We start from the raw sequence: 27,998 nt of genomic DNA, 5'->3' as shown, positions 1-27,998 counted from the left end.
CTGGATAAAGGCTCTATGATGGCATTTAAGGTAGTCATCATAGAGACCATTAATGGAATAATCCAACACATTCTGAACACATGATTGCATCTCTCTCTGTCTTCGTGTGTGTGTGTGTGTGTGTGTGTGTGTGTGTGTGTGTGTGTGTGTGTGTGTGTGTGTGTCTGTGTGTGTGTGTCTGTGTGTGTGTGTGTGTGTCTGTGTGTGTGTGTGTGTGTGTGTGTGTGTGTGTGTGTGTGTGTGTGTGTGTGTGTGTGTGTGTGTGTGTGTGTTTAGGGGCACTGGGTGCTAGTTCCAGGGTCTTGCACAAGATAGGTACGTGTTGCACCACTGGGCTTTTCTAGCCCTTTCTTTTGCTTTCTTAATTTTGGGCTGGGTTTCAAAGTTGTCTAGACTGGTCTTGAACTCACCCTGTAGCCCCAGGCAGGCTTGAAGATTATGATACTTGGGGCTGGAGAGGTAGCTCAGAGGTTAAGAGCACAGGCTGCTCTCTAGAGAACCTGAGCTCAATTCCTAGCACCCACATGGTGGTTGACAACCATCTGTAACTCTAGGTCTACATCCTCTTCTGGCCTCCACCAACACCAGGCATGCACATGGTACATAGACATGCATACAGGCAGAGAATCCATACATAGAGTAAAATAATAATATGTTTTATAAGATTTAAGATTAAGATTATCCTGCCTCAGCCACCCACGAAGGTAGAATTATAAGCTACATCACCAGTCCCACCAAAAAAAAAAAAAAAAAAAGATTCCTCTTCAGAAAGTAATATAAACAAGGAAATATGCACAATATTGTAACTGTGGGTAACAGGGGTTCTTCTCGCTATGTGAGACTCTTGCCTCAAGATCGTATGCCTCAGGACCATACATAAGAATGTGAATTAGCTAGAAGTGGTAGCACAGGTTTGTAATCTCAGCTGCTCAGGAAACTGAAGCAAGAGAATTGCAAGTTTGAGAACAGCCTGGGCTGTTTGGTGAGCAGTGTCTCAGGGTGAATAAAATAAAGTCTGTAGATAGAGCTCAGTGTTGATGATGATAGAGTAAGTGGTTTCCTAGCATGTGTGATTCCTTGAGTCTGGTACCCATCGAGAAATAGGAAATGGAAGGAAGGGTAGGAGTGATGGAGGTGGGGGAAGAGCAAGAAAAGAAAGACTGTGAGTCATGTGGACAGTGTGAAGATTTGTCACTCATACTGGTTTAACACAGTGCTGCTGGCCTGAGAAACCAGCTTCTTTGCTTTTCTGATCTTCAGCTTGAAGTTTGAACCCAAATATCAGTCTCTGGGTCTTTTATTTATCATACTACATGGGAGTTAATGCATTTTAGTGGAATGTATTTTAAAATATAGTAATGTATAAGCCTAACAGATGAGCTGAAAGATGATTCTTTGTAACACACTCTGATGTTTATAGTGGCCATTCCTAAGAGTGTGTCTGCACCAGAAGACACCTTAGTTCTTGAAAGAATTCAAATCTGTCTTAATTTTGAAATACACTTACTTAAAGAACCTAATGCTACTCTGATAGATTGTCCCCATCTCACATGGTATTTTATGTCTCTGACATTATCTTAAGTCCCAGAGCAGGACACCTTCAAAGATACGGATATTCAGGGTCTCAGTTCCACCCTCAGCCATATGTGCCATAGTTTGCAAAACTCTGATAGACAAAATCAACAGTGCACAAATAGATGAACTGATTGGGAAAGATAGTTCAATAGCTAAAGTGTTTGCCACACAAGTGATGAGGACCTGAGTTCAGATCTCACAACCCATGTAAAGCCAGGCATGATAGCATGCATCTGTAATCTCAGTTTGCTATGGTGGCATGGGAGGAGAGACAGGCAAATCCCCAGAAGCTTTTGAGCCAGCTAGGCTACTGTACATTGTGGCAAACTGTGTGACTCCATCTCACACAAGATATAAGGCAACAGTTGACATCTGAGGTCGTCCTTTGACTTCCACACATGTACTGTGGCACACATATGCCCACACGCATCATACATACATGAAGATAAAAAAATAGTCCAGTTAAATGGTACTTACATATATATCAAAGGAGTTTTCTTCAGAACTCTTTGAGATAAACACTCATGGAAAATGTAACAAAAAGGAGCCTTGACCACTGGTAGCTAAGTGGCTGAATTTTTCTATTCTGTCACCGATAAAGAGCATAAACCTGAACATTCCTAGTCCTTTGATTCATCCATTTACTCATCTGCTACATCGTTAATATTGAGATTCCATGCACCTTTCATGAGCTTAGTTTGTTGGTCATGTAAAGATCACATAGTCCTTATGTAAAGATCATGTAGTCCCTGTCATTAACTTTGTGTAGATTCCAAGAGTGAGCATATGTTTCCACAAATGGGGTAAAAGTTTCCTGATGGAGGTAAGGAAGCCTGTTAGGAGACCACTAAAGTCTAAAAATAATAAGAGAGTAAGCTGTAGCAATGGGCTTGGGAAGGGGACATGGGGCGGAGTGCTGTGCCAAAGGAACAAATCCATATGATGTGACAGACTGCCTTTGGGGCTCAAGGAGGAAATGACTCCAAAGCTTTTTGCCTGGATTATGTGGTTGAAGTGTGGTTCTGTTCAGGAAAAGGAGAGAACTTAGGAAGAGGAAGCACTTGGAAAAAAAGATGATGAGATTAGGTTTGGACAGATAGAATCTAAAATTCCAGTGAAATAACCAGATGATGTTGTTGAGTAAAGGGTTGAGCAGAAGTTAGGGACTAAAGTGTCATCTGAAGACACATGTCCAGCACTAAATATGATGGGACAGAGAGGGCCGGAAGATAAGAATTTAAAAAAAGATTGAATTGTGGGTGGTAAGAGGATGGAAGTCGAGGAGCCTGGCCCCATGGGGGATAAGTAAAGGGGAACTTTGGGAACATGAGAATGACCCAGAGTGCTAAGTATCAAAAAGGTTCACAAATGAAGAGAACCTGTGACAATATAAAGACTGTGGTCCCCCTTGCCTGAGCGGCTGAAGTGGCATTGTGGGTAAAAAGGCTGAAGAATAAATGAAAGTGGAGCTTCCTTCTACAGAGCCATGACACAGCTTGTTCATTCTTGCATCCCTCCTGTAGTAGTGAAGACTGAGAAAGCAGCTTACTATGGGAGCCATTTGTTATTTGTCCAGACACATTTTACCCGCTGCAGACCCGTTCAGTGCTCAGTGGCATTCATTTAAATGCACACAGCCTTGGGATAATGGAATGAATGCTTTCTTCTTTGTTTTCAGTTTTGAGCTAGTCAAAACCATCCTGGTTTTTACTGCCGTAGACTTAGAGGGCATTCATTAAGATGGAACTTCCCCTCCACTGCAGGATTACCTGAGCAGAATTTTTAGTACTTGTGATGAGATATGAAACAACCAAGCACTTGGGAGCTGGGCACCAGTTTGTCGAGGGGCATGAATAAACCAGGAATTTGATGGTTTGAAAGGTGTTGACTTTAAGTGCAAATAAATATCACTCTTTAAGGAGTCCAATTTTCTCAGCATAACCTATCATTCACAAGCACTGAAGTTCCTTCTAAAGGATTATTTATTTATGGTACTAAATGAAATTGTTGGTACTCAGTGTGGCCTTGTTGTATCTGGGAGTTATTTCTGCTCATTAAGGATGGATTGTGTGTGCATGGTGGTTTTCACCATAGAGTATAAATAGAAGAAAGAGCAAGAATGTGTTAGGATAATTAGGGGAATCTGTTGGAGCAGGCCTGGGGCTTGTAATGAGGAAAAATTGCTCTTGGCACTTCACTTCCATGTTGTATGGTTATTTATATATGTAATATGCCTGTATGACATTTCAGTTAACCAGGACCCTTTTTACATGAGCCAAAATGAAAGCCTGGTCCCCATGCAGCATGGCTTGCTGCTGGGGAGTACTCCAAGAACACAAAGAATAGTGTGAGAAGTACACAAACTGGTCACATAGTCTCTTATTACTATCACTGCACATAACTGTGTGGGTATATGACTGGCAGAGTGTGCTTGCTTCCACTGGTATCCCCACAGTCCGGGGGGGGGAGGGGGGCAGTGCAGTGTGCCACATTATGGCTGGCATAATGCCATGAGACGATAGGCAATTGCAGCTCCACTATAACCTATGGGACCACATTCAGTACCACATTGAGCCTATGCTCAATGTGTGTTGATTCAGCATGTCCTTTCAGTGACGTGTGGCTATAATTAACTTGGTGAAAACTTTCAAAGCACCCTTCACTTGCTGTGACAGTTACTCAGCATCCAAGCACCATTGGTGTGCAGACACCATTTCCATTTCCACATCCACAGTAACTCAGCCAATATGTCTAAGAACCGATTTACCGCTGATCAGTTTCCCAGTTCACTTCTGTCTTACTGCCTATCAACCCGATTAGCTGAGCTCAAACCCACTAGGCTACCTTCTGGTCATCTCTCCCTTTCTGACCTATTTAAGACTTTGGCCCAAGTGTTACTATGTTCTCTTATTATGCTCTTCTATCTATTGCTGAATCTATCTCAGCCTCATTAAGTCCAGGGCTATTTGTAGCCATTTTTCTCCCTGACGATGATCTAATGCTAAGCAGATTTAAAGTTTTTAAAACTATAAAATCAATACCGTGAAACTGGTTTATTTTAAATAAAGTTAAGATGCTTACTAGCCTTATAAAATTTTCACAGTAATCTTATTTCATGTGGCTCTTACAATCCACTGGTAAAAAGAAATGTAATCATGGTTGTCTCTTAATACAATGCATTGTATCCTGGGCCACAGAAAATGCCTTGCTATGTTTCTTAGTGACTGTTCTAATGCTGTGCAACTCTCATAAAGAAAGCATTTAATTGGGGGCTGGCTTACTGTTTCGGAGGTTTAGTCTATTATCATCGTGGCAGGCCGCATGGTGGTGGGGAGCACAGCGGCCGGCAGGTGTGGTGTGGGAGAAGTAGCTGAGAGCTGCATCCTGATCTGTTCCCAGAGAGAGGGGATGAGGCCTGCACCTGGCATGCGCTTTTGACACCTCAGCGCCCACCCAGGGACACACTTCCTCCAAGAAGACCAAACCTACTCCAACAAGGCCACACCTCCTAATTCTCCTAATCTTTTCAAATAGTTTCACTCCCATGTTACTAAGCATTCAAATATCTGAGCCCATGAGAGCATTCTTATTCAAACCACCACACTAGGGTAGAAAAGATGACTCAGTAGGTAAAGGAGCCTGCTGCCAAATCTAACAATTTGAGTTCAGTCCCTGAGTCCCATATGTGAAGGAGAACCGACACACAGGTTGCCCTCCCACCCCTCTCTCTCTCTCACACACACACACACACACACCACAAATTAATATTTAAAAATTTTATACTGGTTAATATAAATTTTCAGTCATCAAAATTTTCATATATTCATGTTGTTTCCAAGAAAAATTAACACCCTCAATATATAACTTGGATTTTAAAAAATAAAATGATTAAGATGTTTCATGTAGCAAATGCTTTTTCTAATTAATACCTTATTAGTAACTTTAACCTATGTCTATGTATGTGTATTTCATAGGAAATCGCCCGGCATTTACGTCCTAAGACCCTCAGAGCAATCTTTGGTAAAACGAAGAGTCAGAATGCTGTTCACTGTACAGATCTGCCAGAGGATGGGCTCCTAGAGGTAAGACAAAGCAATGTGGGAATCCTGCTTATGCATCAGGCTCACCCGTAACCTCCACAGTTCTTGCTCATCTCAAACCATTTAATAGTCTGGGCCACCAATAACTTTATACTAATAGCTCAATAGATCAAATATACCCGAGTGTGCACCCATGGTCCCAGCTCCTCCAGAGAACTCACACAGATTCACCTGCCTTTGCCTCCCAAGTGTAGGGATTAAATGCTTGACCGCTACCTCCCAGCAAGAATGAAATTAATGTGTGTAATACATACATAACAATGTAAAAATTGGTAAAGAGGTCCCTCAAAAATGTAAATCTAGAAATTCTATATGATCCAACAGTATATTCAAAAGAATTAAAAGCAGGATTCACTGCCGGCACTGGTGGTTCATACACACCTTTAATCCCAGTACTTGGGCAAGAGAGACAGGCAGATCTGTGAGTTCAAGGCCACCTAGGGCTACATAGTGAGACCCTCTCTCAAAACAAAAGCAGGGTACAGGCTATTCCTGACAGCCATGTGTTTATAGCAGCATCATTCATAATGGCCAAAACCTGGAAGAAGTTCAAATGCCCACCAACAGATGAATGGATAAGTAAAATGTGGCATATACATATGAAGGATGACATTATGCTAAATGAAAAAGCCAGTTTCAAAAAGTAAAATATTGTATGATTACTGTTATGAGATACCTAGAGTGGTCAAATACATAGGGACAGAAAAAAAATATGTGTTTGCCCGAGACTACATGTAAAATAAATAGAAAGTTATGGCTAAGTTGGTAGAGGAGTTTTTGGTAGTAAAGGGTTATGGAGATGGATGATGACGGTTGCCCAACACATAAGTGTAGATAAAATTATTGTCTACACCTAAAATGGGAAAGCCAAAAGAAAATTATTCATAGGCCAAAAGCAAAGGAAAAATTAACTGTTTTCTTCTTATTGAAAATAAATTCTTTCCTCATATAATAGATCCTGGTGATAGATTCGCCCACCCCTGCTACTCATCCTAGTCCCTCCTCACCCCCCATCCCATCCATATCCAGTCCATTCCTGTCTCTCATTAGAAAAGAACATACTTCTAAAAGATAAAAAACAAAATGTAACAAAATAAGATAAAACTATCACATTAAAGTTGGACAAGGCAAACCCACAGATGGAAAAGAGCCCATGAGAAAACACAAGAATCAGAGACCTAGACGCTCACCCACTCAGGAGTCCCATAAAAATACTAAATTGAAGCTGGGAGTGGTAGCACACACCTTTAATCCTAGCACTCCAGAGGCAGGCAGATCTCTTGAGTTTGAGGTCAGCCTAGTCTAAAGGATTGTAATAGCCAGGGATGTTATACAGAGAAACCCTGTCTCAAAAGACAAACAAGAAAAAGAAAAGAAAAACCTAAACTGAAAGCTATAATATTTACCGAGAACTTGGTGCAAACATGTGCAGGCCCTGTGCTTGTTGCTGCTTCAGTCTTTATGAGTTCATAGGAGCTTTGCTCAGTTGCTGTAGAGGACCTGTTTGCTTGGTGTCATCCATTTCCTCTGGCTCTTACTCTTTTTCCACCTCCTCTTTCTGAGTTCCCTAAGCTCTGTGGGGAAGGATTTGATGGAGACAGTCCATTTAGAGCTCTGTGTGTGTGTGTGTGTGTGTGTGTGTGTGTGTGTGTGTGTGTGTGTGTGTGTGTGTGTGTGTGTGTGTGTGTGTGTGTGTGTGTGTGTGTGTGTGATATGTCTGGCTGTGGGTCTCTATATCGGTTCCCATCTGCTTCAGGAGGAAGCTTCTCTGATGCTGGCTGAGCAAGTTGCTGATCTGTGAGCATAACAAAAATATCTTTAGGAGTTATTTTATTGTTACTTTTACTTTTTTTTTTTTTAAACCAGTAGTGTTTGGTTTTACCCTAGGTGTCTGGTTCTTAGTCACCCAAGCAGTATTGGGTATGGGTTCCATCTCATGGAGTAGGCCTTAAGTCAAATCAGATATTGGTCGGTTACTCCTACAAGCTTTGGGCCACCATTACTCTAGCATATTTCACAAGCAGGACAGCATTGTAAATCAAAGGTTTTCTGGATGGGTTGGTTTTTATGTTTCTCTTTTGGTAGTCTGCAGAACACCAAACAAAGCTTCCAGTACCAGGACTGGGTTACACCCAGTTGCGTTGTTGGCCAAAGAGGTCCTATGGAGATCCCTAAACAGCAAGGCTGTTGCTGATACAATAGATTGTTCTCCACAAACCGACATAAAGGGCCCACTGCTGAGGACAACACCCACGCAACTTATTGAACATGGAGAGGTTGAGCTGTTGCCTACATAGAACCTTCACCCAAAAGAAAAATTCTTAAGAAATAAATTTTTTCTTGACACAGGGTATCACTAGGTAGGCCCAGCTGCCCTAGTGCTTGCTATGTACGGCAGGCTGATAATTAAACTCACAGAGATCTGCCTGCCTCTGCCTACCAAGTGCTGAGGTTAAGGGCATGAATCACCATGCTCTGGCCTGAAAAAAAAATTTAATTACCATTTTTAAATTTTTTGTGTCAATTAAAAGATAAATAATAGCTGGGCAATGGTGGCGCACACCTTTAATCCCACTACTCAGGAGGCAGAGGCAGGCAGATCTCTGAATTTAGAGCCAACGTGGTCTACAGAACAAGTTCCAGGACAGCCAATAATAAATAATAAATAAATAAATAAATAAATAAATAAATAAATAAGCAAAATAAAAGATAAATAATTGTTATTATTGCATAAATTACCTAAAATGACTGGTATTCTTAATATATACTTCTTTAAATTGATTCTTACTTTATAAGAAAATCCATTAGACCTTTTAAGATTATTTCTGCCTTTAAGGTCACATATAGAAAACCATTTCTTGGAATGGAAATGTTACGCCACATGGAATTTGTTTGGCATTTTATGTGAGCTGTCACATACAGTGTTACCCAGGCTGACTCGGGAATTTGCTTAGAACTTCATAAGAAGACGGTACGTCTGTCCTCCTTTCTCCAACTCCATATATGAACGCCTCTCCTTCGATGCCAACCATGGGTCTAATTTATATATGTGTGTGTGTATGTGTGTGTGTGTTTCCTAGGAAGAACTAGTTCTTACCAGCTTTAGTTTTGTTGCTATAGAGGATGACGCCATTATCTTCATCAAGATTTTCTGGTATAGCTGAAGACATCAGTTTACTAAAATCTTACCTAAACTTCCCACCCTAGTGTAAATTTTAGATGCACTTGATAAAAATAACAGGTTTTATTTTTAATTATCAAAAAGTAGTGTTTACTATAAGTTCATTCCCTTCCCCTTTTAACACATTGAGACACTTCTGTGTTAGGTCCGAATAGAAACTGTTATTCAGTGAAGCTGAAGTCCTGTTGACCATTGCTTTCTACCCATCAAAATATTATCAATGTATACCCATGACTTTTGCTCATATAATTTGAAACTGATGTTATTGCTCACAGTTTAGGAAGACATGTAAATGTAAAAGGATTAAATATGTCCAACCAAACTATACTGGATATTTCACAGAAAATTAGTACGGTGAAATTTAGAGGGATGAAGAATTGCAGAAGCCAGAGGGGTCAAGGACATCACAAGAAAACACAGAAACAACTAACCTGGGCTCATAGGAGCTCACAGAGTCTAAACTGACAGCCAGGGTGTCTACAAGGGACTGACCTAGGCCCTCTACATATATGTGACAGCTGTGTAGTTTGGTCTACTTGTGGGACTGACTCCTAGCAGGGGGAGCAGGGGCTGTTCCTAACATTTTGGCTGGCTTTTAGGAACCTGTTTCTTATACTGTGTTGTCTTGCCCAGCCTTAATACAAGGGGAGTTGCTTAGTTTTACCAAAAAAAAAAAAAAAAGTTCAACTGAATCATACTGGATATTTCATTTCAAATTAGTACTGTGAAATTTAGAGAATTAATCAAAATCTAGAAGGTGGAGTTGTGTCAGCATCAGCACCCAGCATGTGGCTAATGCATACTTAATGTGATCTTGGATAATTCACTGTTTCCTCCTGTGCCCACTTGTCCCATCGGTGTAATGTGTAATGTAATGGAGAATGCTGCTACAGCCAAGAATGTTCTCTTAGTTGGGGCTTAACTCTGTAGTGTGCTGCTTGGCTTTTCTCTCATGTCATGAATACCGAAATCTACTTTCTTAGCTGGGTGTTGGTGGCGCACGCCTTTAATCCCAGCGCTTGGGAGGCAGAGGCAGGCGGATTTCTGTGAGTTTGAGGCCAGCCTGGTCTCCAGAGCGAGTGCCAGGATAGGCTCCAAAGCTACACAGAGAAACCCTGTCTTGAAAAACCAAAAAAAAAAAAGGAAGAAAGAAAGAAATCCACTTTCTTTGGAAACCACGAGTCATGACAAGGCCAGCTTTGTGGTCGTAGGAGCAAATGGCCATGATGGATTTAGCATATGACTGACAGATCCTAGGATGACTTCACTGGCAGTGTTCTCTGATGCTCTGCTGGTTACACCTCTGATGCCCTGAAATTTCTGTCCCAAAGAAAATATTAGTGAGGAGAAGGTCAGCTCAGCGAGTCATAAAGAGTCCCCAGCTTTCTATTGTAGACAGGTTGTTGAGGTGCCTAGTGTAGATGAGGCTGAAGTAAAGAGGGTTCTCAGATTGCTATGTTGGACAGCTATGTGGCAACAGTTATTGAAAACCTGCAGGCTTTCCCATGTAATTTGTCCCCACGTTCTGCTTCTTAAGATACAATGAAATTGGGATGATTGACAGCAAGGCTACAGAATCGGAAGGCTGGTATCATGAATGTTCATGGAAGGTGTATTCATGGTCATTAAATTGGACACAGTGTGCGTAGCTACTGTGAACCCTTGTTGCTCCGTGACACTGTTCATCTGGGTTCAGAGGTCCATGTGTTCACAGCAGTGTGCTTCCCCAGGCTGTAAAAGGGCCACCAGGAATCAAATCGCTTCCAGCCAAACTGCTCATCTCACTGAACCCAGGTTTCCTCATTCTATGAACAGAAGATAACAATATTTGCCGCATCAAAAGGGACAATGTCTGAAATGAACAGTTGTTGCTTATATTATAGCACAGGGTCTGTTTGTACGTATATACTTTTAGATGACACTTTCATACCCTGTTCTTTCTTTCTTTCTTTCTTTCTTTCTTTCTTTCTTTCTTCCTTTCTTTCTTCTTTCTCCTCTGGTCTCCACATATATGCATAGGTATACACAAGTACACACACACACACACACACACACACACACACACACACACATATATATATATACATTTATACCTCTCTCTGTCTCTCTCTCTCACACACACAGAGACAGACAGACAGACAGACAGACAGACACTGCATTGAGAACATCAATAAACAGATTACAAGGATCTTTCTCCCTAGTCTCTAATAATAATTACATTAATTGTTCTATATGATGGTGAAATATGCACCTTCCCTCTGTTTTTCTTTTCCAAACATCCTGTAATGTGGTTATATCACTATTTTGATTGCCAACGGGAATTTAAGAGGCATTTAAATATTGTATGCATAAACAGTTGATGAAAGCAAGTCTGAATTCAAACAAGTCATTGTGAACACATTCTTGTTCCAATGATTCAAGAACCAGCTAGAAATAAAGGTTAAGTGGGGTGACTGTTGTGGTTGGACAGGGCCAGGTTTACTGGCCATGATTAGTGGTTAGCACAGGCCTCTCCACAGCCTGACACTTGTGATTTACCCTTGGTTTTAGTTTCTGTCTTGAAGGAAGCAGAGTTGTGATTCTTACATGTGTCCTGTCAAAAAGGGAACACGATGTACAAAGACAAGATCAAACAGCTTACTCTTGGGATCTAAAAATAGTCTGGCAAAGCTGGTGCTTTGGCTCAGAAGTGGGAAGTGTCCAGTGAAAAGTTAGAAGAGTTACTGGGGGCATTGTAAAATCATGTGAAGACATCTGCACTTCATCCAGAGCCACTAGTGATCCAAGTGAAGGTTCTGTGTAGGGGAACACAGTCATGTCTGTGTTATATAGAGCATTCTGGATAGTAAAACTGGTCATGAGATTGCTATAGAGAAAGTGTGTGTGTGTGTGTGTGTGTGTGTGTGTGTGTGTGTGTGTGAGAGAGAGAGAGAGAGAGAGAGAGAGAGAGAGAGAGAGAGAGAGAGAGAGAGAGAGAGAGAGATGATTATGAAGGTAATTCAGGAAAAAATGGCCATTATGATATCCAAGAGCACTGATTTTCTTTTTTTTTTTTTTCATCATAAACTGTTTGGCCAATAGCTCAGGCTTCTTATTGGCTAGCTCTCTCTTAATTAATAACGCATATCTATTAATCTCTGTATTTCCACATGATCTTGGGCTTACTGGTGATGCCCAGTTGGTCCCCTTTCTTCCTCCAAAGCTACATGGCATCTCTACCCTGGTTCCTCTTCACCTATCTCTTTCCAGCCTTCCTAGTCTGGTAGCCCAGCCTATAATTGCTGCCTAGCTAATGGCCAATCAGTGTTTTATTCATCAACAAATAGGAGAAACATATATACAGAAGAACATCCCTCATCATCTCCTCTTTTTCTGTCTAAAAAAATGGGAAGGTTTTAGCTTTAACATAGTAAAATTATACATAGCAAAAGTTATCAAGCAAGAATTATAATTATAATAGTACATTAACATTTGGCAAAATTTAAAGAAAATATTCCATCATCTATCCTATTTTTGTGAGTCTAAGGGTTTTTTCTGTCTTTAAAAGTTTTTATTAACTAAAATTCTTTGACAGGTTTGTGCATGAAGTGTACTTTAGTTGTTTTCATCCCCATTACCCCCACTCCCTCTCTCCTGCTGACACTCCCTTTTCTCAATAAGCCTTCTTCCTACTTTTAAGTCATTTTTTATGAAATTTTTATTTTTTTCCTGGGTAAGCATTTTTACTAGGCTGTAAAATAGGCTTCAGTCCTCTCTGATCCACAATGATGAGGCGGTAAAAGACTAGAGAGAAAATAAAGACATTGAAAAATAATTATAAACCACTATTGTTGTTCTTCCAAAGCCTGATGTTTTACATGTCAATCCCAGATCCCTCTCCCTCCCCCCCTCCCCTGCCCCCCCAACTAATGCCCTACCCATCCCATACCCTTTCTGCTCCCCAGGTAAGGTGAGGCCTTCCATAGAGGGTCTTCAGAGTCTTTCATATCCTTTGGGATAGGGCCTAGGCTCAGGGAGTATCCCTCCATGTGGGATGGGCTCCCAAAGTCCATTCCTGTGGTAGTGATAAGTACTGATCCACTACAAGAGGACCCATAGATTTCCATGGTCTCCTCACTGACACCCACATTTGGGGGGTCTGGATCAGTCCCTTGCTGGTTTCCCAGCTATCAGTCTGGGGATCACGTTTTCCCTTGTTCAAGTCAGCTGTTTCTGTGGGTTTCACCAGCCTGGTATGGACCCCTTTGCTCATCAGTCCTCCTTTACTACATCTGGATTTCAGTCAGTTCAGTGTTTAGCTGTGGGTGTCTGCCTCTACTTCCACCAGCTGCTGGATGAAGGCTATACGATGGCATATGAATTAGTCATCAATCTCATTATCAGGAGAGGGCTTTTAAGGTAGCCTCTCCTCTGTTGCTTAGATTGTTAGTTGGTGTCATCTTTGTAGCTCTCCAGACATTTCCCTAGTGCCTGATTTCTCTTTGAACTTATAATGTCTCCCTCCATTATATTATGTCTTATCTGACATTTAAGAAGGCTGAAGTGACAGCACAAGGAACAAACTGGATATGAAGGATAAGCAATTTGGATTTTATTCAAAGACAAGAATGGATCTCTAGAAATAAAGTTCTGGAATAACTCACCTTGAATAATGCCTGCTTTCTTCATGAAGTTTGTGTAAACATTGATTCTCTAATGCTGCAGCATTTGTTGTAATGCCTAGTGCATAAAGAGAATTGTAGGTCCATGGGGCTTTCAGTTTCTCAGTACATCCATGGTGCTAGCTTGTTTTAAATTAGTTCTCCCATTGTGAATGGGAACAAGATGAATGGCTTAAAGACAATAGTTAATGTGATCGATTCTTCTGTATATAGACATGTGGTGGAGACAAGAGAAAATATTGTTGAAAAACAAATTTAATTAACACCTATGGCCAATCCATAAACAATAGATACTGAGCCATAGGGCTAAAGCAGACCTTAACTGGTCAGTTGCCTCTCCACACTCAGTCTCAGCTCCTCCGCCTGTTGTGGGGCAGTGCTTTTCAAAGTGAGCAGCAGTGTGGAGTCTCCTGAAGGCTTTTAAAAACAGTTACAGTGTTCTTCTTCCATCTCTGATTGGCTAGATCTGGCCAAGCCTGAGAGCTTGCTTTTCTAACAAGTTTTCCTTTGGCATTATTGCTGTTGGATCAGGATGCCACACTTGGATGGCCGCTGCCCTAAGATGGAGAAACTGTACACTTTCACTGTTATATTCTCTTGGCTAATGTCCTCAACTTTGGGACTTCTCAGACATGGACATTTCAAAATAAAAAATAAAAACCAGACACTAGGAAAAATCATTTTCCATTAGCATCATCATTGTTTTGTTTTAAAATGACGTTTCGTATCCAACAATGTGAATTATCCTTTCAGTTGACTGAATTCAGCGTTACCCAAAGCTCACTTTATGGTGGTGGTGTCCAGAGAGCACAGTGGTAGTCTTTGTCTGCTACCTAGGCAGCAGGAAAAACAGCCCTATCTCTGTTGATAGTTGAAAAACAGCCATGAGAATCACTAGATGTTTTTTATTTTTGGTGGCCACTTGGCTCAGGCAGCTAGCTCCATGTATGAGAAAATCCCACCTTCTCCCAGGTGACAATGCCTGGCACAACACACTTTTAGATGCCCTGGTTTTCCCATTTTCCTGGGAAGTGATGAAAAGCTGTCTAGATGACTGTCCTTTGTGGAGTGGCAGTCAGCAACCATGGATATTCCTCATAATTATCGAATCTTTGCACTCTTGGCTTTATTCAGAGCTGATGTAGAAGACATATATCATGTTTCATCTCTCAAAAGGGAATGTAAACTGTTTAAGATGCCTTAGGTCACATTGGATTTTATTCATGCTAAAGAAAACTGTTCAAAATAAAATACATCTAATTGTGTGGAGAGGTTGCATCTTTTTTTTTCCATGTCTAGAATAAGTGAGCTCAAATATCATAAGTGTGAATCCTAAAAACTATATTCAGCTATGACCAGTTGACAAATAAAGGTCAAATCTTACAGTTTTCTATTTCAAAAGTCAAACTTTAGAAAAAATAACATTATGTTCCTCAGTATAAAGTATAGAATTTAAAAATAACTTTTCTTAATTTTGAGTTAATGAATTTCACTCATTTTCTGGTAAGAATAAATGGTCGTTTCTCTGGATGCTGTTTTATTCCAACCTTTAAGCAGGTGAGAGTTGGGTGAGTATAATGGGGAAGTGTGCTTGCAGAGTTGAGTTGTAGTGTGAATATCAACAATGCTGACAGCCAAGAATACGGAAGGACTGGAAACAGTAAACATGGGAACTTAGTGGAAGCATTGCAGCTGTGGCTGAAGGAACCAGGGAAATTTCACTATGGAAGACAGCACTGGAGAAGGCCTTGAAGAATAAAGCTGATTTTAGAATGTGCCCCCCCCCCAAAAAAAGAATGTGGCAAGCTGTTGTTAGCGGACACTACTGGGTTTATTAAATCTCGATGAAATAGAAGGTTGTTTTAATAAATTATGGGAGATAAATATGGAAATATAAATTACAGAGAAGTTATGGGACCTTTGGAAGTTTCCTGGTGACAAAAAAAACCATAAAAGTAATAAATGCTATTTACCAAGCAATATATGCTGCATTTGTTAAACAGTTTGCTTGGGTCACCTGAAAGTTCTGTTATCTCCAGTTTGTACATGAGAGTAATGCTCTCATGAGTGAAATGAGACTGAAATTCAAACCTAAGTCTGTCTCATGTTCCAAACCTAATGCTTTTTTTCACCAGAAAACTAAAAGCAAGATGGCTAAACAATTTAAATACAAGAGCCAGTTGTTGATTTATTGGTAAGACTCTAAGACCACTACTAGACAGATGTAATTTTATGGATGGTTTGCTGGAGCCCACTATGGGTGAGCATGAGAGGGTTTTTTGTTTTTTTGTTTTTTTTTTTCTATGCATAACAAACAGTAGCTCCCTTGGCTGTGGAAAACAGGATCCATCAAAGGTTTCTGAACTGAGAAATGACTCGGTAAAGTAGAGTTCCCTCAACCAAAGATGGAAATTCAATGTGAATAGGAATGGAAACATATGCTCTGCTCATCCACTAAGAAGTCTAAAGGACACAGTAGCCCAGATATTTAGAAATGTCCTACTGTGAGCAGCAATCCATATCTACATGAATACCATTCTTCCACAGCCTTTGCTCTGTGCGAACATTGGCTTGTATTTTATGTTAGTTATTCAATCTCCAGTGGCTAGATATTCAATACACTGTACTCAAAAAAGTAATGACAATACATTAAGGGATAGCTCTGTGGCTAATATTTTAAGTACATAGAGTGCATCATGACTCAGACTGTATCTGGGTTTAAACTCCAGAATTGCAACTTGCTTGATATTTAAGAAAGTTGTTTAAACTCTTGTACCTCGATCCTTCATTATAAGACTAGGATAATAATCATAATACTTATTTCAGAGGACAGAATCAGGCACAAATGTTTGTGTTAAACCAATATGAGCAGATTAAATCAGGGACTGGAGAGACGGTTCAGCCCATGCTGCTCCTGCAGGGGACCCAAGTTTGAGTCCCAGCTCACGACTGTCTGTAACTCCTGCTCCAGTGACACCTCTGCTCCCCATAGGCACCTGCACTCACAGCCACACATCCAGCACACACACACACACACACACACACACACACACACACACACACACACACACACTTAAAAATGAAAACAAAATCTTTTTAAAATCTACTTTGATCATTGAAAAATAAATGTATTAGAATTAAAAATGGCTATAATATATTTTTAAGAAAAGCTCCATTCTTTAAATTTAAATATCCTAAATAAAGGGAACATATATTACACTTTACCAGTGTGTGTGTGTGTGTGTGTGTGTGTGTATGTGTGTGTATAACTACTGTGTGTGTATATATGTGTGTATAATGTGTGTGAAATATATATATACACATCTGGTGTGTGTATATATACCAGTTTATAACGTCTCATAAAAGGTGCCATTTAAAATTGATCTTGTTAGATAGTTCCCTTCCTCATTGTAAAATACATGAAAAATTAAAAATAGAGATGGTAAGAGAGAGACTGAATATGAAAGACCTGGGCAACAGAAGAGGCGACGTACGTGTGTGTGTGTGTGTGTGTGTGTGTGTGTGTGTGTGTGTGTGTGTGTGTCTGGAGAGAAGGTAGAATGAACTCTATGGTAGGACTCCAGGCATCTAATGCTTCAGTGTCAAGCCAAGTCAGCAGCTAAGTCATGACGAGAGACTTCTGAAAGTGGATGGAAAAGAAGATGCTTAAAAGGACAGGGCTGATGGGGCCCACTCCATGAACACTTCCCAGCCCCCCAAGTTTATGTCCTAGTCTTGGAGACCTGCCTGTCTTCTGTTTCCCTTCTCTCTACATGTAGCCAAGGCATCTGTCCAGTGCTAAGATCCACCCAGCACAGAGGGGTGGGCCTTGGGACCAAGAGCCTCTGCAGAGTCCTGGTCTATGGCTTCTGTGTCCTTTGGGTGCTCAGTTTTCTTCACCCTTTTATTCCTCTCTTGCCACATCTATCACCCTGGAGCATCAACAAATGAACAGCTGGTTCATTCACCTGCTCTGAGTCCTCTACCGCAGCCTGAGTGGGGTGGGTCTCCTCTAGCCATCTGCACATGCTCAGATGTTCCCTCCTCCTCAGCCTCTACCCAGGGACAAAGAGGAATGGTTGTGACTTTCATGGAACACCTGATAGGTGTCAGGGTTTTTAGCTGCTTTTTACAAATTATACCCCAGCTGAGGTAAGACTTCAAGTGTAATTTCACTATAAGGTACAACTCACTCTGCTTTCACCACATAGAAAACACACAAAAATCTGGTTCAAACACTGTCCTTTTAAGAAGAAATGAGAAAAAGAAACTTCAGAGAGAGAGAGAGAGAGTTGCATTTGGTGTTTGAAACACAAGCCTGTTCCCTTGCAAGAAATCCAGTCTCTATGCTAGACCTAGCTATTTTGGTTTTCTTTTTTTTTTTTTTTTTTTTTCCAAGACAGGGTTTCTCTGTAGCTCTGGATGCTATCCTGGAACTCAGTTTATAGACCAGGATGGCCTTGAACTCACAGAGACCCACCTGCCTCTGCCTCCTGAGTGCTGGGATTAAAGGTGAGTGCCACCACCTCCCAACTAGACCTATACTTGTTCCTTTGGTTTTCCTTCCTCCATTCCTTCCTTCCTTTTTTTGTATTTCATTTCATTTTATTTTATGTGTGTTTGTGTTTTGTTTGCATATGTATCCGTGCACCACATTCATGCCTAGTCCCTACAGAGGCCAGAAGAGGGCACTAGATCCCTGGAACTGGAGTTATACATGGTTGTGAGCTGCCATGTAGGTGCTGGGAATTGGTCCCAGGTCCTCTGAAAGAGCAGCCAGTGCTCTTAGTCATTGAGCAAGCTCTCCAGACCCTCTTTTTTTTTTCTTTCCCAACCTCTCTTCTTACCATATAAACTCTGTTGCCTGTCACTTGGCAGCAAGTGAAACTCATGGATCATTTACTTTAGCAGCTGAGGTTTGAGAGGTGCAAGGTAGCTGAGCTGATAGGAAGGGACCAGAAAGCAGTTCTGTCTAGACAAGCAAACATCTCTACTTGCTGTGTCCTATAAGCAGAATCCAGATGCTGTTCCATTCAAAATAAGTAATGCTTGTCTTTATTTTTTCTAAATTTTATTTATTTAAAAATGTGTGTGCACACATGCGTGGGAGCGCATGCAAGCCATGTGTGTAGTTACCCACAGAGGTCAGAGGTATTGGGTCCCCTGAAGCTGGAGTCATAGGCAGTTGTGAGCCACCTGACATGGGTGCTGGGAATCAAAGTTGAGTGGCCTGGAAGAGCAGTATGCACTCGTGACTGCTGGGCCATCTCCCTAGCATAACTTGCCTTTATTTTTACTTTGATGTCTTCAGTAATGCTGATACTTCAATTTAAATGAGTATGACATTTTCCTGAGATTTTACCATGGTAGATTAGAAGGTAAACAAAGGTCCTTGAAATCCAGGGTAATGCCAGCAACCATTTCTCCATTAGCTGTGGCCTGTCATCAAGATGCAGCTCTTCCTTTTGATAACAGGGTCCAGAGAAGCTAGTTTGCCTTCTGACTCTTAAATTTGCCCTTCTTATAGAACATGAAAATATTTGTTATAGGCTTAAGATAAGTATTCTGTAGCTAAATGACAGTTATTAAAGATCAGGAAGGCACCCCATCATAAACTGGAAACAAGTTAGAAGACTGGCTCATCTAGATCTAGATCTACAACAGGAGCACTGTGCCATGCAGATATGTCCTCTAAAGAAGTGTGTGACTGAAACATTAACCTCTCAGAGTTAAACATCATTTAAAACCAGCAAATAAAAAGGTCCCCCGCTGATTTCATTTCTGAAAAGCCTGGAAGCGAAGAACCATAGCATTGTCAGAGTTTATTATGATCAAAAAGAACTGACAAGGGGGGAGGTATTAAAAGTAGCACAGGTGCAGGTGGCTGACTTTGATCAGGTCTCAAGCAAGGGAGAAAGTGTTCTTTCTGATTGGATGCATTTGTGTCTCTTAGCCCAACACATCTGATGCATCATTCACGCTAGTCACCGCCACAGCTGTCCAGGCTCCTCATCTACTTAGCTCTGAAAACCCGAGGAGGAAGGTGAAACTATCTACTCATTGGCCTTTGCTCTCTGCACTTTGACCCCAGCTCCTTGTCTTTGATCTGCACATTGTCCATTTCTTAGTGACTAAGTAAGCGTTTCTGAGGTAATAAGTAACTCTCTGTAGCTAATTAAAGGTCTTCTGCGAGAACTTAGAAAGGGGCCTAAACCATTGATGGCCTAATCAAATCCATCCTCTTTTATGAATTCATTCAGAAATATTACTGCTACTCCTCTTTTTGTCCGTTAGGAGTTGTGTTTCTATTCTGATTAGAAAAAAGCCAGAGGAGTAGTATAACAGGGAAAGTATTAGGCCTAGGGTTTTCAAAGACAAGTAGACTCAGCAGGTTTTCCAGATTGTTCCAAGCTTTTAAAGAACTTAAAAAGATTTTACTTCAAATGTTCAATGCCTCCAGCATAGTGGAGATATTGATACTCTGTGAGCAACTTTTTGTGAAGTAAAGGGGAAAGAAAGAATTTCCTACTCTTGATTAACCTGAACGTGAGGTCAACCACCCAGGAGCTACCAGACAAAATCCTGATGTCATCATTTCACTTGCCAAGTTACCTTCTGTCCTTGATTTAAGGGCACTACTTTAATCCCAGCGCTTGGGAGGCAGAGTCAGGCAGATGGATCTTTGTGAGTTACAGACCAGCCTGGTTTACAAGAGCTAGTTCCAGGACAGCCTTCAAAGCCACAGAGAAACCCTGTCTCGAAAAAAACGGGGGGGGGGGGGGGATAATTTCATTAACCAGGCAGAGATCTCTGAGTTCAAAGCCAGCTTGGTCTACAGAGCAAGTTTCAGGACAGCCAGGGCTACACAGAGAAACCCTGTCAAAAAAAAAAAAAAAAAAAGCTGTGAAGGAACAAACAAAATAATAATTTAATTTAAGAAAACATTATGTGTATGTTTCAAAGTTTACTGAGATAGATGAACTACTTGGTGTTGTTAGTAACTTGCTAAGGTCTTGTTGTGACGACTTTTTAATTTTTATTTCATGAGAATGAATATTTCCATATACATAAGTGCAGAGTATGTATGCATGGTACCCATGTAGGACAGAAGAGAGTACCAGATTCCTCGGAACTGGATTTGTAAACTACCATGTGGATGCTAGGAATTGAACCAGGGTCCTCTAAAAGAGCAGCAAGTGTTCTTAGCCACCTGGCATTTCTCCTCCCTTTGTGATTATTTAATTTTTTATTCAAATTAGAAACAAGCTTGTTTTACTTGTCAATCCCAGTTCCTTCTCCCTCCCCTCCTCCCATGCCCCCCAGTGACCCCCATCCCATCCTCTTTCTGCTCCCCAAGGAGGGTGAGGCTTTCCATGGGGAATCTTTAAAGTCTGTCATATCATTTGGAGCAGGGCCTAGACCCTCCCCCATGTGTCTAGGCTGAGAGAGTATCCCTCTATGTGGAGTGGGCTCCCAAAGTCCATTCCTATGCTAGTGATAAGTACTGCTCATAGATTGCCCAGACCTCCAAACTGACACCCACGTTTATGGGGTCTGCAACAGTTCTATGCTGGTTTCCCAGCTATCAATCTGGTCATGAGCAACCCCTTGTTCAGGTCAGCTGTTTCTGTGGGTTTCTCCAGCCTGATATTGACCCTTTGCTCATCACTCCTCCCTCTCTGCAACTGGATTCCAGAGTTCAGCTCAGTGTTTAGCTGTGGGTGTCTGCTTCTGCTTCTGCTTCCATCAGCTACTGGATGAAGGCTCTAGGATGGCATATAAGGTAGTCATCAGTCTTATTATCAGAGAAAGGCATTTAAGGTAGCCTCTCCACTATTGCTGTGACTACTTTTAAAAGATCACCCTTTTGTGGAATCTGTTTGTATTCCTACATGCCATCTGATTATTGACTTTGTATTTTTTTTTTTTTTTGCTTTTCACTTTTTTACAATTTTATTTATCTTTTGAATTGTGTGTAGGTATGTGTTTTTGTGTGTGGTGTGTGTAAGTGACTACAGGTGCCCATAGAAGCCAGAGGTGTTGCATCCCCTGGGGCTGTAGTTATAGGTGGTATGAGCTGCCTGAAGTAGATGCTGGGAACTGAACTTGGGTCTTCTGCAAGAACAGCAAGTGCCTTAATCAATGAGCTCTCTCTCCAGCTCCAATTTTGTATTTTTAGCTGTATGGCGCCAGTGTAAAATAGCTTGTAAAGAGTCCACGCCTTGTGCCCAGAATTTTTCTAAGTACTTCATATGCATTAACTAAGCTAGTGCAAGGCCCCAGTGGAGTACACGTGATAACTCCATTTACAACTGAGTTACTGAAACAGACTAAAGCAATCTTCCCAAAGCCATTCAACTGGCACATGACGTAACACATACTGGAACCCACACACTTTGGGTCCAGAGTCTGTGCTCTCTAGCCTCCCCACCTTCCTATGCAGTCTCTTGAGCACGTGACAGACTAGAAAATGAGAGTAAAAAAGTTATCAGTGAGGGAGGATATTACAGAGTGTACTCAGATTTCAGCTCCATCTTCGCTGGTTGTGCATTGTGTGGTAGATACTATTGTTTTTTTCTTGGAGTTTGTGAAAATTCAGTTTTCTAACATAATTCTGTAATTTTGTTTTCAAATTCTTCTTAACATGACTTGGGAATTATGGTTTGCTGGCTCTCCCGTCTTCTTTTGGCCTGCTGTTTTATATATTGGACATGGTTTGCTCTCTCTGTGAAACTTCCCATCACTATAGTGGTCTGGGAGGAAGCTGTATACGGAGACCCAGTGGCTACTTGAAAAGGTTGTTGTGCCAGGGGCTGAAGAGATGGTTCAGTGGTTAAGAGTACTGGTTACTCTTCCAGAGAACCGGGGTTCAATTCTCAGAATGCACATGGCAGCTCACAACTGTAACTCCAGTTCCAATACCCTCACATGTACAAAACACCAGTACACATAAAGTAAAAAATAAATAAACAACAACAACAATTCTTCCTATGAAGCTTCTGATGTTTCTTTCTCTGCCTCTGCTCCACCATTTCCTGTGCTACAGTCACTGCCTCACGACAATAAATGAATCTAGCGCAGGAAAGAATAGTGAAAACAAATGTGTAGACTAGCCCTCTACTGGATTCCATCCAACCACACCATGCAAACCCATTACGCACTATGCCCATAGACTGTTATGTAAGGAGTGGTGGGCCAGTGATAAACACTGGCCCCATTAGCGTCTTCCGTAGAACTGCAAATTGCTTAATCTGCTGAGTAAATGAATCACTACTGCAGGTTTAATGCCACAAAAATAATCTCTTTGCTTAGGATATCAGTGTACAAAACCCTCTGTGCAAAGTCCTCCCCCTTGCTTGTTGTACATTAACTCCGTGGTTACTGTACAATCACTATCTAAGAGCTGAGATCTGCTGCTGACTAGTCACACGGCAAAGGGTTATGAAACAGCACACACGGTGAGCATGGTGGAGCTTTCCTTAATGTCCCGTGCTGGGAGGCTTGCCTTCAAATCATTTCAATAAGGAATCCATTGTTCACGTGCTTGTGTGATGGTTTTCTGTAACAGAAGCAACACCAACATTGGTTACTCAGCATACAGTACTTTGTAAACATTTTTCCAGGAGCTAAATGCCCTGGTGGTGTGCGCTGCAGTCTGAACAGTCTTTGCTGACACTCGGCACCTACGGTTTCTTCACCTGACTGATACTCAAGTGTATTTTCTTAGCTGAAGGGTGTTATCTGTATGTTCTCTTAGGTCTTCTACGTTGTTCGTACACTTTGGCCCTTCTCGATGTGCATGTATTTATTACATTCACTCTATCTAGGGCTGAAAAAGACAATTTCTATTCCCAGACTATTTTATTGACCTTGCGAAACACCACATAATGGCATGGGGTGCTCTGAGGAGACAATAGTGAACAAGAAGTGCATCCTGGACCAGATCTCCTACTAACAAAGCAAGCATGGGTTAGTCAGTTATCACTAGAAGAAACAGAGAACTCTGGCCCTAATAGTGAAGCTGGTGTGGGAAGTGCTTCAGGAGGGTTTCTCATGAGCACAAGATATTTGAAATGAGACATGAAGAGATGAGTGTCAGTCGAAAAAGAAGGGGAAAGTCTCCAGAAGAGAAGAGCGTGTGCTAAGGGCCTGATTGGGACAAGCAAGGACCATAAAGTACACTGGCAGGCTAGCTTAAAATGACCTGGAAAGATGGCTGCTAGACCAGGGTATTTTAAGAACAGGCACCTTTGTCTTAAATGCAGCAAGAAATCAGTAGGGGAAACGGGTGCTGGCATAATCGGTTGATTTTGTTTTATTTTGTTAGTTGGCATTTATTAAATTAGTGTTACAACTGGAAACTATCCATACTGCACATTTAAGTTCATAAAATGGGTTTGTGATTTAGTCTCTCCATGTGGACAACAGTGAGGCTGGCCCTGCAAATGGGCAGAGACCTGGGGCAGTAGCTCCTGTTCCCTGTACAAGAGTTAACATACTCTTGAGTATGCCATGAGGTGACAAAATTTAAAACTGTTTGGGTGTAGCCCCAAACATTTCTGGGTTTTAGTTTGAAATAAATCATCTGAATCGACCCTTGTTGTTTTCACCATTGAGGAGCGTGTGGCCCAGTGAGGGAAGTGCCATGCCTAAGGTCACGGACTGGACATCCAGAAATGAGTCCCTAACCAATAATCCACAATTAAGTAATTAATTAGTTAGTTAATCAATTCTCCACAACTCAGACTTCAGATGATTTTGTGCCTTTCCTTCGGTTAGAAGCACAGATATACCTTGTTCTTTTTTAGTAGCTGGTAGAAGTGTAGCATGTGCTGTGTAAGCAAGCATCTGTTAGCTGAAACTGGAAGCTTGAAAACTGGATCCCTAGGAGAATGAAACTTCTTGTCTTGCTGTGGCCATGCTGCAGCCAGTACAAGGTGAGCATTTCTAAGAAAGTCCGAAGTCTGTGCGTGCACGGGTGTGGTCAGAGAAGTTAGCTGAGCTTTTAATAGCTGTGAGGTCTGAACTTGAGTTCAAAGGCAAAAGTTTAAAGTCTTGGATTGGTAAAGGGAAAGCTAGAACTTGGATCTTCTTGTGCACAGTGGACGTCCCGTGCATGGCTTTTTTATTAAAATCCAAAGTAGAAGAGAGGCACACGAGCATAAGGTTTGAATCAGGGGATCTGGAAGGAGTGGTCTGAATTTAAATGCCCACATTCTCCCCCTACCAACTTCATGAAAAATTGCCTTACTCAGACTATTACCCCACATGGAGACTAGAAGTACTGGCATCTCACAGTAAGAATTTCGGGAGACTGTGTCCTAATGGGCAGTATCAGCAGAGTTCAGTGCAAAAGTCAGAGCACACTCTACTTCAAGAATATGGTGATTGTAGGAGGGGAAACAGTACAAGGATGAGGTTGTTAACTACACTCTGATTTTTCACGTCTCTCTCCCTTGATCCAGAGGTGGGCAGTGGTTTTGCTACCACCTCAGCCACTACCACTAGCCTAACTGCTTCTTGAAGCCACAGTCCAGTAACAAAATATTGTCAGATTTCTCATTGCAAGTATTCAGTATCCTAGGCCTTCAGAGGAAATGAATCTAGTTAGTGGAGTCTAGGAGTCTAACTGCAGCAAGAACGGCAAGGAAGCCTGGGAAATGTAGTTTGTAACTTTTCAGCTACCAAATAAAGGTAGACTGTCAAGTCACTGACCTAACTTTGGTATCTGCCACTGGGATGCAGCCTGGGGTCTGACACATAGCAAACGTTCAATAAATGAAAGTTGTTTATGTGGGGGGAGGTTCATGCTGTTGGCTTATTAGTACTGAAAGTACGGATAGCATTTAGTGTCTATGCATAATTTACTTTTATTAACCTAATGAAGTTGACTTGATTCTTAGAGATTCCTATAGAATGCAATTAAATCTAAATTATAATCTTTGTTGAGAACCCCATTATTTATAACCCTCCATCAAGATGGTAACATAGAATGAAGCAATTTTCTATGCATTTTAAAATTTTTATTACCTGTGTGTGTGTGTGTGTGTGTGTGTGTGTGTGTGTGTGTGTGTGTGTGTGTACGCGCGCGCATGCATGAACACACATACCCAGCATGCATAAGGAGATCAGAAGACATTTTGAAGGAGTTGGTTCTCTCCTTCCACATGTTGGCCCCAGAGATCAAACTCAGGTTGTCAGGCCTTCTACCTTCAGAGCCATTTCACGACCCCCTCTTAGTTTGATTTCATTAATGCAGCCACTGACTTAAAATGGTAAGACCAGACGCAACACCATTTTGTGACAGAACATTCCTGACAACTTTAAGTATCTAGGACAGGATAAATATTTCCTGTAAATGTCACACTGATTTTGAAATTATTTTCTACCTACAGGGCCTTGGTTTCGTCACTGTTGTCAGTTTCTGCCTCTTTTATTCATTTCCTTTTCTTGGCTCATTTCCTTTCAATCTGACATACCTCTGGCTCCCAGAAGCCTTCCTGACAACACATCTGTGCTCCTCTGTCTATGCCCATTTTAAGATAAATAATAAAAGTAGCAGGGTAGTAGGTCAACTTCAGGGCTCCCTGCTTACTCCTGCCTGCTTCCCCATGTCTCCTGACCCTAGACAGCCTTAGGTGGAACTTTGTTTTTTCTTAGAGAAAGATTCAATTAAAGATGACTTATAAGAGTGTATACAACATTGTCAGCAATCAGATGTACTTAGAAAAGCAGTAGGCATTCCCAGTTGTCTATTAAAGGTCAAGGGGTAATGTAATGTGGCTTTCTCCGACTTTAGCTTGGTAGCATGATTTTTTTTCTCAATTTTTATTCTGTATTTTATGTATGCTAGTCAGTGAACTAAAAAATCCTTATATTCAAAGTCATTATGAAAAACAAACATTTCAGTTTTTAAAGTCAATAGAATTCAAAGTGCTTATTTATTTACCCACTAAGATGTTCTTAGACACTTACTTACCTACACGTGAAGTCCAGAAAACTATATTAATACTTTTTCCTTTGTACATTTTATTGTTGTTGTTATTTGAGACAAGGTCTTACTGTGCAGCCCTGGCTGGCCTGGAATTTGCTATGTAGACCAGGCTCGGTTCAAACTCTTAGAGATCCTGCCTCTGCCTCTGAGTTCAGGAGTTAATGGTATGTGCCACCCCGCCCAGCTTGTATAGCATTTTAATTCCAATTCTGTGGGGCAAATTCCTAAATTAATGGAACATGATTACTGATTAGTAGTTAAAACATATTTTCTTTACTAATCAGATTTCCATGTGGTATCTGAGTACTAAACTCCTGGAATGCTTGTGACTCCCACACTGAGTGTCTAATGCCTGGGCAATGGAGCCAGGTACCAGATCAGAAAATTCCCTGTAATGCTTAGTGAGTGGGCCACAGGGTCACACTGGACATTAACACCAGTCTTGGGAGTTCAGTTCAAGGCTGTTTCTAATTGAACCTAATATTCTAAAAATTTGTTTTGAACCTCTGACATTCAGGATTCATCCAAGCAAAGATACAGAATTTTAAGGAAAACATAGATTTATAACCTAAAGGAACATTTTATTGTTGTTATTTGAGACAAGGAAACACTGCACTGATCATTTAGTTGAAGAGGAACCAAGGAAGAAAACCTTAAGGGCTCAGTGCATAGAGAACCAGGCTAATGATGCTCAAAATGACAAAAAATACTCTGGAGAAATGAATAAATGAATTGTTTTTGGACAAAAGCATTATTTACATTGTGACACACACACCCCATACACACACACACACCACCCCAGACAGGGTTTCTCTGTAGCTTTAGAGCCTGTCCTAGAACTCATTCTATAGACCAGGCTGGCCTTGAACTCAGAAATTTATCTGCCTGTCTCTGCCTCCCAAGAGACAGGATTAAAGGTGTACACCACCACTACCTAGCTCATTGTGACAATTTGCCCTACAGAATTTGAATTAAAATGCTGTATAAACTGGGTGTGGTGGCACATACCATTAACTCCAGAACTCAGAGGCAGAGGCAGGTGGATCTCTAAAAGTTTGAGCCCAGCCTGGTCTACATAGCAAGGTCCAGGCCAGCCAGAGCTACACAGTTAGAATTATTTTCTATCCATGGTATTGTATGAGGATTTTCACTAGTCCTTTTGGGAATGGGGATGACAGTAACTCTCATAATAAGCATTTCCCTGGTACAGATTTTATAACTAATGACATTCCAAGCAGATGAATAGATATTCTTCCTTGTTCAAGCACTGAGTATTTCAGTATTGCAGAAACTCTCAAATACCAAGTTTAAAAATGCTGCTGCACACTTCAATCAGGACGTCTAGACAGAAGCCATAGAGAACGTCATATGCTAATAAATGACCCTTTCATCTCATTATTTTTTAATATTGATTCCCAAATTAGAAGCATGGTAGAATTCCACAGTATCACTAAAGGACTCAAAACTTACTCTCCTCTAACTAAACC

At 41.1% G+C, this 27,998-nt stretch overlaps 1 protein-coding gene across 7 annotated transcripts in view; it reads left to right on the top strand.

Annotated features, from left to right (window-relative positions):
- Positions 1-27,998, top strand: part of Nme7 (NME/NM23 family member 7) — a 128,862-nt gene that overhangs the window by 84,962 nt on the left and 15,902 nt on the right. For 6 of the 7 annotated variants that reach the window (XM_035444867.1, XM_035444864.1, XM_035444863.1 and 3 more), the window contains 2 exons: positions 5,550-5,657; positions 19,471-19,617. In XM_035444867.1, the coding sequence (XP_035300758.1) occupies positions 5,550-5,657; positions 19,471-19,602 (240 nt within the window). In that variant the 3' untranslated portion in view covers positions 19,603-19,617. Of the gene's footprint in view, positions 1-5,549; positions 5,658-19,470; positions 19,618-27,998 lie in introns of those variants that run through there. The other variant, XM_027417147.2, reaches the window with a different exon arrangement.

The sequence above is a fragment of the Cricetulus griseus genome, chromosome 5, assembly GCF_003668045.3.
Source record: "Cricetulus griseus strain 17A/GY chromosome 5, alternate assembly CriGri-PICRH-1.0, whole genome shotgun sequence".
Classification (NCBI taxonomy): domain Eukaryota; kingdom Metazoa; phylum Chordata; class Mammalia; order Rodentia; family Cricetidae; genus Cricetulus; species Cricetulus griseus.
This window is presented reverse-complemented; position numbering and strand designations above follow the sequence as displayed.